At 37.7% G+C, this 15,558-nt stretch overlaps 1 protein-coding gene across 1 annotated transcript in view; it reads right to left on the bottom strand.

Moving 5' to 3' along the window:
• Positions 1-15,558, bottom strand: part of LOC135204823 (hemicentin-2-like) — a 338,440-nt gene that overhangs the window by 321,144 nt on the left and 1,738 nt on the right. The window contains exon 1 of the mRNA XM_064235015.1: positions 15,403-15,558. This exon is cut by the window's right edge and continues 1,738 nt beyond it. Within this exon, the coding sequence (XP_064091085.1) occupies positions 15,403-15,475 (73 nt within the window). The 5' untranslated portion in view covers positions 15,476-15,558. The remainder of the gene's footprint in view (positions 1-15,402) is intronic.

The following is a 15,558-nucleotide window of genomic DNA, read 5'->3' as shown; positions in this document are numbered from 1 at the left end:
GAGAGAGAGAGAGAGAGAGAGAGCGAGCCACAGTTCTGTCATTGTGTGGGTGTGTGTGTGTGTGAGAGAGAGAGAGAGAGAGAGAGAGAGAAACTATTATTCTGTATAGTGTGTGTGTGTATCTGTTGTGTATGAGAGAGAGAGAGAGAGAGAGCGAGCCACAGTTCTGTCATTGTGTGTGCAGAGAGAGAGAGAGAGAGAGAGAGAGAGAGAGAGAGAGAGAAGGCTACAGTTCTGTCGTTGAGAGAGAGAGAGAGAGAGAGAGAGAGTAGAGAGAAAAACACAAAAACTATTATTCTGTATAGTGTGTGTGTGTATCTGTTGTGTATGAGAGAGAGAGAGAGAGAGAGAGAGAGCGAGCCACAGTTCTGTCATTGTGTGTCGAGAGAGAGAGAGAGAGAGAGAGAGAGAGAGAGAGAGAGAGAGAGAGAAGGCTACAGTTCTGTCGTTTGAGAGAGAGAGAGAGAGAGAGAGAGAGAGAGAGAGAGAGAGAGAGAGAGGGGGGGGGGGGGCTACAGTGAGAGAGAGAGAAAAAAAAACTACTATTCTGTGTTGTGTGTGTGTGTGTGAGAGAGAGAAAGAGAGATGGCCACAGTTCTGTCTTTGTGTGTGCTTGAGAGAGAGAGAGAGAGAGGGAGGGAGAGAGAGACTACTATTCTGTGTTGTGTATATGTGTGTGTGTGTGTGTGTGTGTGTGTGAGAGAGAGAGAGAGAGAGAGAGAGAGAGAGAGGAAAATAATTCAGAACAAAAATGTCGTGGCTATTCAATACTTCGCTGGCCAAAGATTATGACAAATAAATGAATATTGAACGTGCTGGTTATTTAAGGGGGGGTTGGGAGGGAGACGGAGGCCCAAGGGAGGGGGAGGAGGTATCAGAGGGGGCCCAGGTTAGATTTTGGGGTACATGAAGGACGAATTTACCCCATTTTATAGCTTCGATAGATTAAATCCTGTTCGACAACTTTTATGCAGGAGGATAAATACATATTTGCAGGCTATTTTGAATATGAGCTGTAAAGGATAATCTTATAATATATAGATTTTGCAAGCTGTAAAAGAATGATTTATTTTATATATCTTTTTACAATTTTATCATTATAAAACCTGTTAAAATTTCGCCCTTTTTCATATATTTTACAAACCGTAAAAAAAACTATTGCATATATATTATAAAAACTGTAAAGTGAGATTTTTATTTTACAGAATTGTAAACTGCTAAATATTTATTTTTTTATATATTTTATAAAACGTAAAAAAATGTTGCTTATATATTATAAATACTATAAATTAAGATTTTTATTTATTATAGTTTGCAAACTGTAAAAAATTTATTTTTTATATATTTTACAAACTGTAAGACAGTTATTTATTTTATATTTATATTTTAAAAACTGTAAGACACACTTATTTTACATATATATATTTTACAAACTATAAAACAATTATTTATTTTTATACATATTGCAAACTGTATCACACCTAATTTTCATACATCTTACAAATCGTAAAACATTGATTTTTATATATCTTGCAAACCGTAAAAGAATTATTTATTTATCTATATTTTACTGACAGTAAAATAATTACCTATTTTCTAAACATTTTACAAACTGTAAAGCATTGATTTTTTATTTATATCTTGCAAACCATTAAAGGATTGTTTATTTTATCTATCTACTAACAGTAAAATAATGATTCATCTTTTATATATTTTATAAACTGTAAAACATTGAATTTTATATATCTTGCAAACTGTAAAAGAATTATATATTTTATCTATATTTTACTTACAGTAAAATAATGTTTCATCTTTTATATATTTTATAAACTGTAAAACATTGATTTTTATATATCTTGCAAACTGTAAAAGAATGATATATTTCATCTATATTTTACAAACAGAAAAAATAATGACTTATTTTGAAATAATTTACAAACTGTAAAACAGAGTGAAATAGTCGATCGGTTGTCTCTCAGAGTTATCCCGGGCAACGCCGAGTTGGTCAGCTAATATAATGGCATAAAATCATAACAAACTCGGACAAGCACTTTAGCCCAAATGCCAGAGGGGCCAATTTTAGCCACCCCTCCCCCTCCCACACCCCACCTCAAATTCGTAACATCCTTGACATTTGGCGATTTGTAGGAAGTAGGAGAGGACCAATAATTCACGAGTTGATTTATTCACGAAACCCAGTGATATTTGGAGAGAGTAAGAGAGAGAGAGAGAGAGAGAGAGAGAGAGAGAGAGAGAGAGAGAGAGAGAGATCTACCACTCTTTGGTGGTGAGAGGCAGATTAATGAATAATATCTAGGAACCGAGAGGAGAGAGAGAGGCGAGATTGGAATATATCTATGAACAAGAGAGAGAGAGAGAGAGAGAGAGAGAGAGAGAGAGAGAGAGAGAGCTACCACTCTGTGTGAGAGAGGCAGAGATTGGATATATCTAGGAACAGAGAGAGAGAGAGAGCGCTACTTAAATATATCTAGGAAACGAGACAGAACAGAGAGGAGAGAGACAGCTACTACTTTGTGTGAGAGAGGCAGAGATTGGATATATCTAGGAACAGAGAGAAAGAGAGCTACTTAAATATATCTAGGGACAGAGAGAGAGAGAGAGAGAGAGAGAGAGAGAGAGAGAGAGAGAGAGAGAGAACCATGTTAAAATTCTCCTTCGCTAGAATGGACCCTATAGCCCTAAAATACTTCCCTAAATGACCTCTGGCCTTTGACATGTACACACAGTAGCAACGACATCATAAAAAACCAGGCCTATGAGCCTCGAGTCACAGTTCCGCGCATTTGTTCACACAACATCTAATCGTTATCTTGAGCAGTCTTTATTACGTCATATTCAGCAGAATTTCGTTAACTGTGGTCCTCTTGCTTGACGATAGGCATTATGGCGTTGCTTTAGAGGTTTATTTCCCTGGAATTAATTTATATTTAGCGTTGGGTAGCGTGAAAACGCGTTCAAAAATAACGGTTTCTGACTGACTTAATCGCAGGCGTTTGGGACACATGTAAACACACCATATTTGGTGGAGATGATTTTCCGCATTTTGATGTATATTTTAAATGACCTACCTTACAAAAATGGGTCACTTTGTAGGTAAATGACCCCTTTTCGGTGCCCCACCATTTAGGAAGTGGTTTGAAGTAAGTCTCTTTACTTAAAGAGTAATTTTAAGTTCAGGGTACTTTGAACCGAAATAGACCGTCTAGGGGCAAGAAGGTCGTATGTGACGACCGTAGACTTATATCTTCAAGAAATTATTTCGTTGGGAGTTTATTCTCTCTCTCTCTCTCTCTCTTTCTCTCTCTCTCTTCTCATTACAGACAAACTTTGCTACGCTGTCCCTTTTCGGTTCTCGTCAGGAATAGAAACTCCACAAAAACTCCAGAAAAAAATAAAAACTCCAGAAAAAAACTCGACAATAAAAACTCCTCGAGTCTTGGAATGAATCAAAAGCAGAAGTTTTGGTCTTAACAACTTTCATACGAGACTTATACTGGTATTACTCCCCGCGATGATTGAGGCAAAGAGAGAGAGAGGAGAGAGAGAGAGAGAGAGAGAGAGAGAGAGAGAGAGAAAGGAGAGGAAAAGAGAGTTAGCAGACTCAGTAATTCCTTTGATACGCCGACCACTGAAAGGCTAAGAAGAGACTGTCCTTCGGTTTCTATCTGTGGCCTTTATCGGGTTTCTATGGGTCTCTTCTGGTTCTCTAACGATTCATCTCAATTAAGGAAGCTGCTATTAACTACATGCGCGCGTATACGCGCGCATGTAGTCGTATAAACGCCTTGAATCTTTTCTGGTTGATGGCTGACTGCGTATGACAGCAACGGTGAATCAAATCATCTTTTTCGACCTTTTTTCGAATAATTCTCAATTTTAAAAAGAATTACCACGTTTTCCTCTCGAAATCTCTCTCTCTCTCGTGCCTCGTTGTGGCCCACGCCCAAAGTAAACGCACGAAAGGACACGAAAAACGGCTCCGTCTGTCTACAAAAGTAGGAGAAGAAGAAGACGCGAATAGAACTTCCTGAAGGGGAAGTTGAAAGAAGGAAGTTAGAGCGTCCTTGTGTTGTGTAGGGTGCACTGTAGGGTGTAGGGAGGTGTAAGGGGAAAGGGGGGGGAAGGGTGTAAGTGGGGCGTAAGCGGTGGGCCAAGGGGACAGGTTCCCCAAAACACCAGTTTCGTAGCCTCCCCGAAAGTAAAGGAAATGGTTTTATTTCTTAGCCCAATTTCATTAAAGTCTTTCTCATTAACGCTGATGTACACCGGGACTCCTCTCTCTCTCTCTCTCTCTCTCTCTCTCTCTCTCTCTCACGGTTACGTTTTCCGTTCGTTTATTCATGCGCTCAAAGTATATATCGTATGTATACGTACACATAATTCAATATAGATAACCAGAGCATTCCATGAGTTGAAGATTGTTAACTTGACAGTAACCAGTTGCATTAGTTTCATAGAACGACTATAACCTCCCAAGGGTCAGACGACTTTCTGGCGGTACAGACATAAGACATCAACTAGTCTCAAGTCCCTGTGCAAAGCTTCCACAATACCTAGACACATGTCTCATACACAGCACGTTTAGCCTCAATATATAGCCTCCCTACTCCTCATCTGCAACCCAATCCGACTAGCTACCAGGTACATATGAGTGCGAATAGAATTATATAGCGGCTGTATGGTTTAGAATCATCCCATCTGGCTTGTGGATCGAACCAAGAACTCCCGTTTGTGAGGCGAGCGTCCTAAGGATATGATGAGTATATCTACATATACACATAAACAAATCGTTCATCATCCTTCAGCCAATAGAGAAATCCTATTAAGGATGTGATAACCGTTGAACGGAATCTCAATCCATCGTTGCTCAGATCCTGTTTATCAGTCGGACTCACGATTCAACTGTAAAACTCACCTTTGCAATTTGCAATTAACCTGGAGATACGCGCCGTTTCTTGCCTGTGATTGGCTGGAAAGCTTACAAATATCCTGGAATTTCTTCCAGCCAATTATACGTCTGGGTAAAACTGGAAGAGAGAGAGAGAGAGAGAAAGAGAGAGAGAGAGAGAGAGAATGATTCCGAGTGTTTGAGCTCGCCAGAGCTATTGGTGTTGGATTGGAGGCGCCCTGATGGAGTCGTTCTCTTTCGACTGAAAAGGAATATGGCGCTAATGAAAGAGATGTTTATGCGTATTTGGACAATGTTTCCGTTGCAAATATTTTATTGAAGCTCGAAAATACTTTTTATTAGTCTCTGATGGTATCTATGTAACTAGATATAATCCTTTTTACGAAAAAGCTTTCATTTTTTAATTCGGGTCCAAAAGAACGATGCGGGTAAATACGGCACCGTTCAACCGGAGGTAAACACATTTGAGATTCTTTCTATCGGGGGTTTCTGGGCTGCCTTTATTACGCTTTCAAAGGCCTTTTATGGCATTAATATCCCATCAAATAACGCTATTCACGTGAACGCGCGTTATTAAAATGATGCTGTGCAAGTAACGCCTCCGATATTTTAATAGTGTCCTCTTTTTTTTGGACACTGTCGCGTCCTGATTTGGGACACTGCTGCGTCCTTGTAAAGTGACCAAAAAATGCGATGGAAAGGTCTTCACTTATATATATAAGATAGAAAAATTTTATATTTCAAATATATTCCCGAGGACACATCACAGTATTATCTAAGGATCCCATTATGTCCTATTTTGGACACCGGGAACAAACAGTTTTGACAGGTCAGAGATGTCCACAAAATGACCAAATTGTAATCTTTCTGGGCTCAATGTGTCAGAATGTGGACTTGTAATAATATAAAAAAAATGCAATTTTTTTATATATTCCTGGGACACCAGCGTGTCCTATTTCTAAACACTGCGTCCTAATTAGGACAACAAAGCCTCCATGGCTGGAGGGTCCTTGCAGAGGCAAGAAATCTACATCGAGTTACAATCTTTCATAGACATGGTTGGTGTCTTATCAGTAAACAGCGCCCTGTCCTAATTAGGACAGGCAAAGGAACCAGCGAGGCCAGACCCTTCGAAGGACGTCATCAAAAGGACATTATCTCACCAAAGTATCTATCGATTATCTTTCGAGGTTCGAAGTCTCTCTCTCTCTCTCTCTCTCTCTCTCTCTCTGCAATAAGTTCAACATGTCTGCAGGTTGTGTTGGTAACTTTGGTTCTGTTTTGTGCCCCCCTCCTCCCTCTCTCTCTCTCTCTCTCTCTCTCTCTCTCTCTTCTTCTGCTTCTTTTTCTTCTTCTTCTTCTTCTAGAGAGAGAGAGAGAACGTGAGATTTTCTTAAGAAAGGCTGAAGTACTCTCTTTCATCATTAGGAAAGTTTTCAACAAATTCTTGTGTCAAATATTCTGGAAAAAGAGCTTTATATGTATATATATATATATATATATATATATATATATATATATATATATGTATAATATATATATATATATATATATATATATATATATATATATATATATATATAGTCCACTTATTATAGAAGTTTTCCCATTCGCCTTCCTAGAAATCAAATAGTTCCCTTGGTAGTTTTCTAGAGGGCGAATAGTTTCCTGTCCTCTCTCTCTCTCTTCTTTCTCTCTCGTCGTCTCTCTCTCTCCTCTCGTCTCTCTCTCTCTCTCTCTCTCGTAAATCGGAGTGGACATATAGCCTACAGGAATTCTCCCAATAAAGTAGACTGCCAGACTCTCTCTCTCGGCTCTTCGGTCTCTTCCTCCTTCTCTTCTCCTCGCTCTCTCTCTCTCTCTCTTCCTAAGACTCGTAAGAGAGACGCCTTTGACGAAGAATAAGAAAGATTATGTGTCTCTTTACTTATTACTCTTTGAGAGGATTTAATAATACGGTTTTTGAATGCAACGTCAAGCTCTTATTTCCCCTGGGAGGGACTCTTGTGTGTGTGTGTGTGTGCGTGTGTGTGTGCGTGTGTTTCGAGATGTATGAATGTTTGTGTGTGTATATATATACACCAGTTACTGTTAGGGAAAAATCCGCTGAATTCTTTGAAAGATGACAGTTTATCATTTACGTCTAGAAGGGTTTGACTCTGTTCAAAGTTTGTCTTTCAAAGTCTTCAGTTATATATTGAAGTCTGCAGCTCCTTCGCTTGAGTTAATTTGAGTTTTTTTTTATATCTACAGCTGTTTTTCAAAGTGTAATGTTCTTTCCCCAAGTCTACAGCTGTTTCTCAAAGTATACAACTGTTTCTCAAAGTCTACAGGTGTCTCTGAAAGTCTACAGCTGTTTCTCAAAGTCTACAGTTGAATTTATAAGTCTATAACTGTTTTTCAGTCTACAGTTGTTCCCCAAAGTCTATAGCTGTTTCTCGAAGTCTACAGCTGTTTCTTAAAGTCTACAGGTGTCCCTGGAAATCTACAGCTGTTTCTCGAAGTCTGCAGTTGAATTTACAAATCTATAACTGTTTCTCAAAGTCTACAATTATCTCAAAAAAATCTACAAATATTCCTTCAGTCTACATCATTCTCCCCAAGGCTAGACTTATCTCCCAAAGTCTACCCCAGACTCTAGATAGTCTGCAAACCCAGAACAGCTATCTATCCCAAAGCATCCTCCTCCTCCTCCTCCTCCTCCAATATCCTTTGATTAGTGCTTTGCAATAACAGCAAAGCATCAAAAAGCATCATCATCGTAGCTTTATGCAAATTCCCCGACCACTGCTTTGGTAACCACTCAGCGAAAATAGAACCAGATCTTTTGAAAGCACCCTCTCTCTCTCTATCTCTCTTTCTCTCTCTTTCCCCCCTACCCTTTCAAAGTCATGCCAAAATACCCCCTTGCTTTCCCCTAAACCCTACCCATCTTTAGGACCCACCCACCCCTCACCCCCTTCCTCTCACCCCCCAAACAAATACGGGATCCGTAACTCGTTTCCAAAGACTGGAGAAAGAGGGATTATGGTCTAAGCTCTAAGGTATTCGACAAAGAAATTGTTTGTTTGGTTGCATTATAATACATCTTCAGGAAAATGTATGAAAACGAAAGGTCTAACTTGTTTGCTTGTTTGTGCGTATGTGTGCGCGTGAGAGGGAGAAAGAGAGAGCGCGCATACGCGCGAGCAAATTCAAATAAGAGACGTACCCAGAGAGAGATAATGCAGTCTTAATAAGACATTAATATTAGATTATTCAGAACCTTTGATTCACTTTGCTCGTTTAGGCGTGACGGACGGACGCACACGGACAGCCTCAGAAGCAGGCAAGACATACAGACATACACGGATTCACACATACAGAGACACAGACGAAGCAGAACAAAATAAACATCAAAATAAAGTGGAAAAAACCAAGAAACTGAGAATGAAGGAATAAAGAAAAATCTGAAATAGATAATTAATGAAGAAAGAGACGGTAATTAGGAAGGGAATTGGATACGCGAAAAAAGAAGGAAGGAGAGAGAGAGAGAGAGAGAGAGAGAGAGAGAGAGAGAGAGAGAGAGAGAATTCCCCTTCCATGAAAGAGATTACAAATCTACGTCAATACTTATTAATGGGTCACATTGAGACCTGAAACAAGAGGGACTCGAGGCGACAGGACTCCAGCAGCATATTGCAGTGTCCTTTGCAGATGGACACAAATTCCTTGTGTGTGGGGGGGGGGGGGGGGGGGGGGAGTGGGGGGGAGGGGGTGGGGGGGGGGGGGGGGGGGCTGGGGGGGGGGGGGGGGTAAGACAAGAAGACCAAGTCCTTCCTTGTGCAGATCCTTTTGGGGTTTCGGAAAAGCAATATCTTGGAGGAATCCTATCTGCCTCGATATCTGCTTAGGATGAGCCTCCAGATAAATTTCAGCTCTCTCTCTCTCTCTCTCTCTCTCTCTCTCTCTCTCTCACTTTGTCTTTCTGTTTGAGTCTTCTCTCTCTCTCTCTCTCTCTCTCTCTCTCTCTTTTGCAATGCAATACATATCCATTGCAGTTTGGAAATTTTGTCTTCAAAGTCCCAAGCGTCACGGACAAACACACGCACACACACGTAAAACCCTTCACAGCATAATAATAATAATAATAATAATAATAATAATAATAATAATAATAATAATAATAATTCATATCTCCCTTAACCAACCGATAGAAGGCGACGCCAGAAACCAGCGATATCAAAAAGGACCTTTTTCGTTCAGGGATTCGAATCGTGCTACGGCGGGCGATAATACGTCCCCACAGCCACGCCTCCCCCCCCCCCCCCCCCCCCCCCCCACCCCCCCCCCCCCCCACCTCCCCCCCCCCCGCCCCCCCCAGACGAAAATAGGGGTCGAGGGATTCCGGAATAGATTCTTTGCGTCGTTCTTTGCGTCATTCATTGCGTCATTCATTGCGTCATTCGTTGCGTCATTCGTTGCGTCATTCTTTGCGTCTCGCCAGTTGCGTCCAGGGACGAAATAGACCTGGAAGACTCTGGAAGAGGTTTTCATCCTCTCTCATGATTCCTGGAAATTGAAAGTGAAAGATTCCTGGAAATTGAAAGCGAAAGATTCCTGGAAATTGAAAGCGAAAGATTCCTGGAAACTGGAAGCAAATGATTCTTGGAAATTGAAAGCGAAAGATTCCTGGAAACTGGAAGCAAATGATTCTTGGAAATTGAAAGCGAAAGATTCCAGAAAATTGAAAGGGAAAGATTCTTGGAAACTGGAAGCAAAAGATTCCTGGAAATTGAAAGCGAAAGGTTCCTGGAAATTGAAAGCAAAAGGTTCCTGGAAATTGAAAGGGAAAGATTCCTGGAAATTGTAAGCGAAAGGTTCCTGGAAATTGAAAGGGAAAGATTCCTGGAAATTGAAAGCGAATGATTCCTGGAAATTGAAAGGGAAAGATTCCTTGAAATTGAAAGCGAAAGATTCCTGGAAATTGAAAGCGAAAGATTCCTGGAAATTGAAAGGGAAGGGAAAGATTCCTGGAAACTGAAAGCGAAAGATTCCTGGAAATTGAAAGGGAAAGATTCCTGGAAATTGAAAGCGAAAGATTCCTGGAAATTGAAAGGGAAAGATTCCTGGAAATAGAAAGCGAAAGATTCCTGGAAACTGAAAGGGAAAGATTCCTGGAAACTGAAAGGGAAAGATTCCTGGAAACTGAAAGCGAAAGATTCCTGGAAATTGAAAGGGAAAGATTCCTGGAAATTGAAAGGGAAAGATTCCTGGAAATTGAAAGGGAAAGATTCCTGGAAATTGAAAGATTCCTGGAAATTGAAAGAGAAAGATTCCTGGAAACTGAAAGGGAAAGATTCCTGGAAACTGAAAGGGAAAGATTCCTGGAAACTGAAAGGGAAAGATTCCTGGAAATTGAAATCGAAAGATTCCTGGAAATTGAAAGCGAAAGATTCCTGGAAATTGAAAGCGAAAGATTCCTGGAAATTGAAAGGGAAAGATTCCTGGAAATTGAAAGCGAAAGATTCCTGGAAATTGAAAGGGAAAGATTCCTGGAAATTGAAAGCGAAAGATTCCTGGAAATTGAAAGCGAAAGATTCCTGGAAATTGAAAGGGAAAGATTTCTGGAAACTGAAAGGGAAAGATTCCTGGAAATTGAAAGGGAAAGATTCCTGGAAACTGAAAAGGGAAAGATTCTGGAAAAGAAACTGAAAAGGGAAAGATTCCTGGAAATTGAAAGGGAAAGATTCCTGGAAACTGAAAGGGAAAGATTCCTGGAAACTGAAAGCGAAAGATTCCTGGAAACTGAAAGGGAAAGATTCCTGGAAACTGAAAGGGAAAGATTCCTGGAAATTGAAAGCGAAAGATTCCTGGAAATTGAAAGCGAAAGATTCCTGGAAATAGAAAGTGAAAGATTCCTGGAAACTGAAAGGGAAAGATTTCTGGAAATTGAAAGGGAAAGATTCCTGGAAATTAAAAGCGAAAGATTCCTGGAAATTGAAAGGGAAAGATTCCTGGAAATTGAAAGGGGAAGATTCCTGGAAATTAAAAGCGAAAGATTCCTGGAAATTGAAATCGAAAGATTCCTGGAAATTGAAAGGGAAAGATTCCTGGAAATTGAAAGGGAAAGATTCCTGGAAACTGAAAGGGAAAGATTCCTGGAAATTGAAAGGGAAAGATTCCTGGAAATTGAAAGCGAAAGATTCCTGGAAATTGATAGGGAAAGATTCCTGGAAATTGAAATCGAAAGATTCCTGGAAATTGAAATCGAAAGATTCCTGGAAATTGAAAGGGAAAGATTCCTGGAAATTGAAATCGAAAGATTCCTGGAAATTGAAAGGGAAAGATTCCTGGAAACTGAAAGGGAAAGATTCCTGGAAATTGAAAGGGAAAGATTCCTGGAAATTGAAATCGAAAGATTCCTGGAACGGCAGTGAATGTTTATTTAATCATTTCCATAGACTGTCCCTTTTCCATACGAGCTGATTTACGGAGCGAAACGTCCTGGAATGCATGCTGGAATCCACTGGATGTCTCTTTTCCATACGAGCCCTTTGACTGAGCGAAACGTTCTGGAATCCATTCTGGAAGCCATAGCCAGGTTCTAAACAACGTTCGATAAATGTATCATTATACTTCTGCATTAATTAATATATATATATAGATTTATGCAACTATTTGTGTTGATACATTTTGCACAATGGCGAATAATTCTAAAAAAAAATATATATAATACATTTGTCATAAATTCCGTTTTCGGCACCCCAAATCACCTTCAGAACGCGACCATCAATCAACGAATTCCCGAAGAGTGATTCCATGCATATTCACGAGGAGCCACGTTCATTAAGGCGTCCCCGAAGCAAGACGCTTAAAAGGACGAGTCTCGAATGAATTATGGCAGATAATGCCGAGATGGCGCGTTCATTAGCCCACCGCTATGGCGGAAAGTCGTTCGGTGTGACGCTGCTACAGCGCTGCGTGTGACATCGAGAGAGAGAGGCGTTTATGTGAAAAGGCTGCGTTCATTAAGTTAACCTTATAAACGTCGATGTATTGATCAAAGTGTCGTGTCTGAGATATTGTGCAAAAATGAAATAAAAATAATAAAACTGTATTTTCAGCTCTGCTGTATCGCGTTGTATCGCGTTGGAAAGTGAAATACAATATGTATGGATTGTATGATGTATGCACTCTCTCTCTCTCTCCCTTTCATGACAGTTCTATTTATTCTGATCAAAATACTCTCTCTCTCTCTCCAACACGCAAAAGTAAAAAACACAATATTATCTACTCGATTAACTATTTTTATAATAATTCAACCCCACCAATTAGAATAAGTAGTATTTCTATTTTTTCTACACAATTCAAAGATTAAGCTTTGCATTTTATTTTCTCAAAGTTAATAACTATAATAATTCAACCCCACCAATTAGAATAAGTAGTATTTCTATTTTTTCTACACAATTCAAAGATTAAGCTTTGCATTTTATTTTCTCAAGTTAATACTTAATATTAAAATACTTTTTTCAGAATTATATTTTTAGGATTAAAGTATTTTTATGCAGAATTATATATTCGAATGAAATATATGTTGATGATTTTGTGCTTGTCATGTTAGTAAAATATCTGTATACAAGTTGAGAGAGAGAGAGAGAGAGAGAGAGAGAGAGAGAGAGAGAGAGAGACGAATTAGACTGCGTTATGGACATACACACACACACATATATGTAGAAATATGTATAATAGAATTAGCGTGACAAATCTCTATATTTCGACACAAAAATTCAACGCTGGTCACGTGACCAGTGTCGTATTTTGCTCGTCGAAATATAGCGCTTTTGTGTGTATGTGTATATATGTTTATGTATGTGTGTGTATTTTTAAACATACAGTACGCATACACATACAAAAGAACAACATTACTTGAACATGGCCGTATTTTGCTAATCGAAATATAGGGTTTGTGTGTAGGTATGTGTATGTGCGTATGTGTTGCGCATACAACTTAACACAAACACACAAACACACAAACAAAATAGCCACATCAGGACAAAACGAAATATCTCCAGGATTCGGTGGGACCAACGAGTACCCGCCCATAACATAGGACCCAAAAAATCCACGAAATTTGTCTTAACCTTACATGAACTGAGAGAGAGAGAGAGAGAGAGAGAGAGAGAGAGAGAGAGAGAGAGAGAGAGAGAGAGGGGCTAAAAATTAGCAAATTTTTTTTTTGGTCCTTACAGCTTAAATAACCATTGAAATAACCATTTTAACTAACCACTCTATATGGAAATGTCTCGCTAATATTCACTGGGTTTAAATGCAATTTGCATATTACTGAAGTTATTAAAATTACATTAATTTTTTAGGGGAGTATTATTTCTCGAATTAATTGATATTCTTAGCGAGATTCTTAGCCTCTCTCTCTCTCTCTCTCTCTCTCTCTCTCTCTCTCTCTCTCTCAGTGATTTTAAATGTAATTTGCATATTTAGGAAAGTAATTAATATTTTATTAATTTTTGGGAAGTATTATTTCTCGAATTAATTGATTTTCCTAGCGAGATTCCTACTCTCTCTCTCTCTCTCTCTCTCTCTCTCTCTTCCTCTTCTCTCTCTCTCTCTCTCAGTAATTTTAAATGTAATTTGCATATTTGGGAAAGTAATTAAAATTATATTAATGTTTGAAATTATAATTATTTTTAGGACAACTTTTGTTCCAGTTAATTAAAACCATATTTTTTATCAAAACCAAATGTGGTTTTTCATTCAAATTAGTCTTCGGTTATCAAAAACAAAATTTAGAATTTTCGGAAAATATTATTTTAAGTTTTCCAAAACCAAAATAAAATTTTTTCGAAGTAAAAAATCCCAAATTACTAGGGTTTCGAAAAACCAAATAATTAGGTTTTCGAAAACTCAAATTTATTAAGTCTTCTTAAACTCAAAGTATTAAGTTTTCAGAAACCCAAAATATTTAAGTTTTCGAAAACTCAAATTATTAAGTTTTCAGAAATCCAAAATATTAACTTTTAAAAAATCTGAATTATCAGGTTTTCAAAAACCCAAAATTATTAAGTTTTCAATAAACCAAAATATTAAGTTTTCACAAAATCAGTAATTATTGAGTTTTCAAAAAACCTAATAATTAATTTTTCAAAAACCCAAATTATCAGGTTTTCAAAAACCAAAATTATTGTTTTGAAAAACCAAAATACCAAGTTTTCAAAAACTCACATTATCAGGTTTTAAAACCACAATTATTAAGTTTTCAACAAAACCAAAATTATTACCTTTTGAATAAACCAAAGTTGACCTGTTTTCGAAAACCAATTAATTACTTCTTATAAACCAAAAGACGAATTTGTCGAAACCCCAATAAAGTTTCAGGTTGCCCTGTTTTCGAAAACCAAAAAACAAAATTATCCCTTTAATAAAACCCCCAAATTATAACTCTTTCAAAAAACCAAAATTGTCCTGTTTTCGAAAACCAATTAACTACTTTTTTACAGACCAAAATACGAACATTTCGAAAACCCCTAATTAAAGTTTCAAGTTGCCCTGTTTTCGAAAACCAAAAACCAAAATTATCCCTTTATCAAACAACACAAAATATAACTCTTTCAAAAAACCAAAATTGTCGCGTTGTCGAAAACCAAAGAATTGCTTTTTTTACAAACCAAAATACGAATATTTCGAAAACCCCCAATTAAAGTTTGAAATTGTCCCGTTTTCGAAAACCAATAAATTACTTCTTACAAACCAAAAGACGAAAATTTCGAGTAATGACAGGAGGAGGAACCTTCCTGTATTAATTACAGGTTAAACTTATAGGTATGGCTGAAGTGTTTTTTTTAATTAATTACAGGTAAAACTTACGTTTTCTGTATTAATTACAGGTATGGCTGAAGCTTTTTTTTGTATTAATTACAGGTAAAACTTAAGCCTTTTGTATTAATTACGAATTAAATCTGAAGTTTTTTGTATTAATTACAGGCAAAGCTGTAGCCTTGTTCCATTCATTACAGATAAATCTTCCTCTCACTCTATTAATCACGAGTAAAACTGTAGCTCACTGTAATGATTACAGGTAAAACAGTAGCTCACAGTACTAATTACAGGTAAACCTATCAGGATACAGGAAAAAAACAAGGTTATAGACTGCTAATTGAGGGTACAGGTATAATATATATATATATATATATATATATATATATATATATATATATATACATATATATATATACTATATAATATTATATATATATATATATATATATATATAATATATATATATATATATATATATATATATATATATATATATATATATATATATATATATATATATATACTATAATATATATATATCCACTGACCCTCTCAACAATCACAGAAAAGTGTGGGAACCCAACGAGCACCCCCCCCCCCCCCCACCGACACCCCCAAACCCCACAAAAAATTAATAAAGGCATCTTTCCACTTACCTTCCTCAGTAGAGGCGATATTTGCCGTTCCTAAGATGAAGAGAATCACCGCTAAGTTGAGGGAGGTTGTCATGATTGGCTTGCGATTTCACAACATTTGACTGGCTTGCGATTTCACACTGTTTAACTGTCGAGCAATTTTACACGAATTGACTG

Source organism: Macrobrachium nipponense, chromosome 47 (genome assembly GCF_015104395.2).
Source record: "Macrobrachium nipponense isolate FS-2020 chromosome 47, ASM1510439v2, whole genome shotgun sequence".
Lineage (NCBI taxonomy): Eukaryota > Metazoa > Arthropoda > Malacostraca > Decapoda > Palaemonidae > Macrobrachium > Macrobrachium nipponense.
This window is presented reverse-complemented; position numbering and strand designations above follow the sequence as displayed.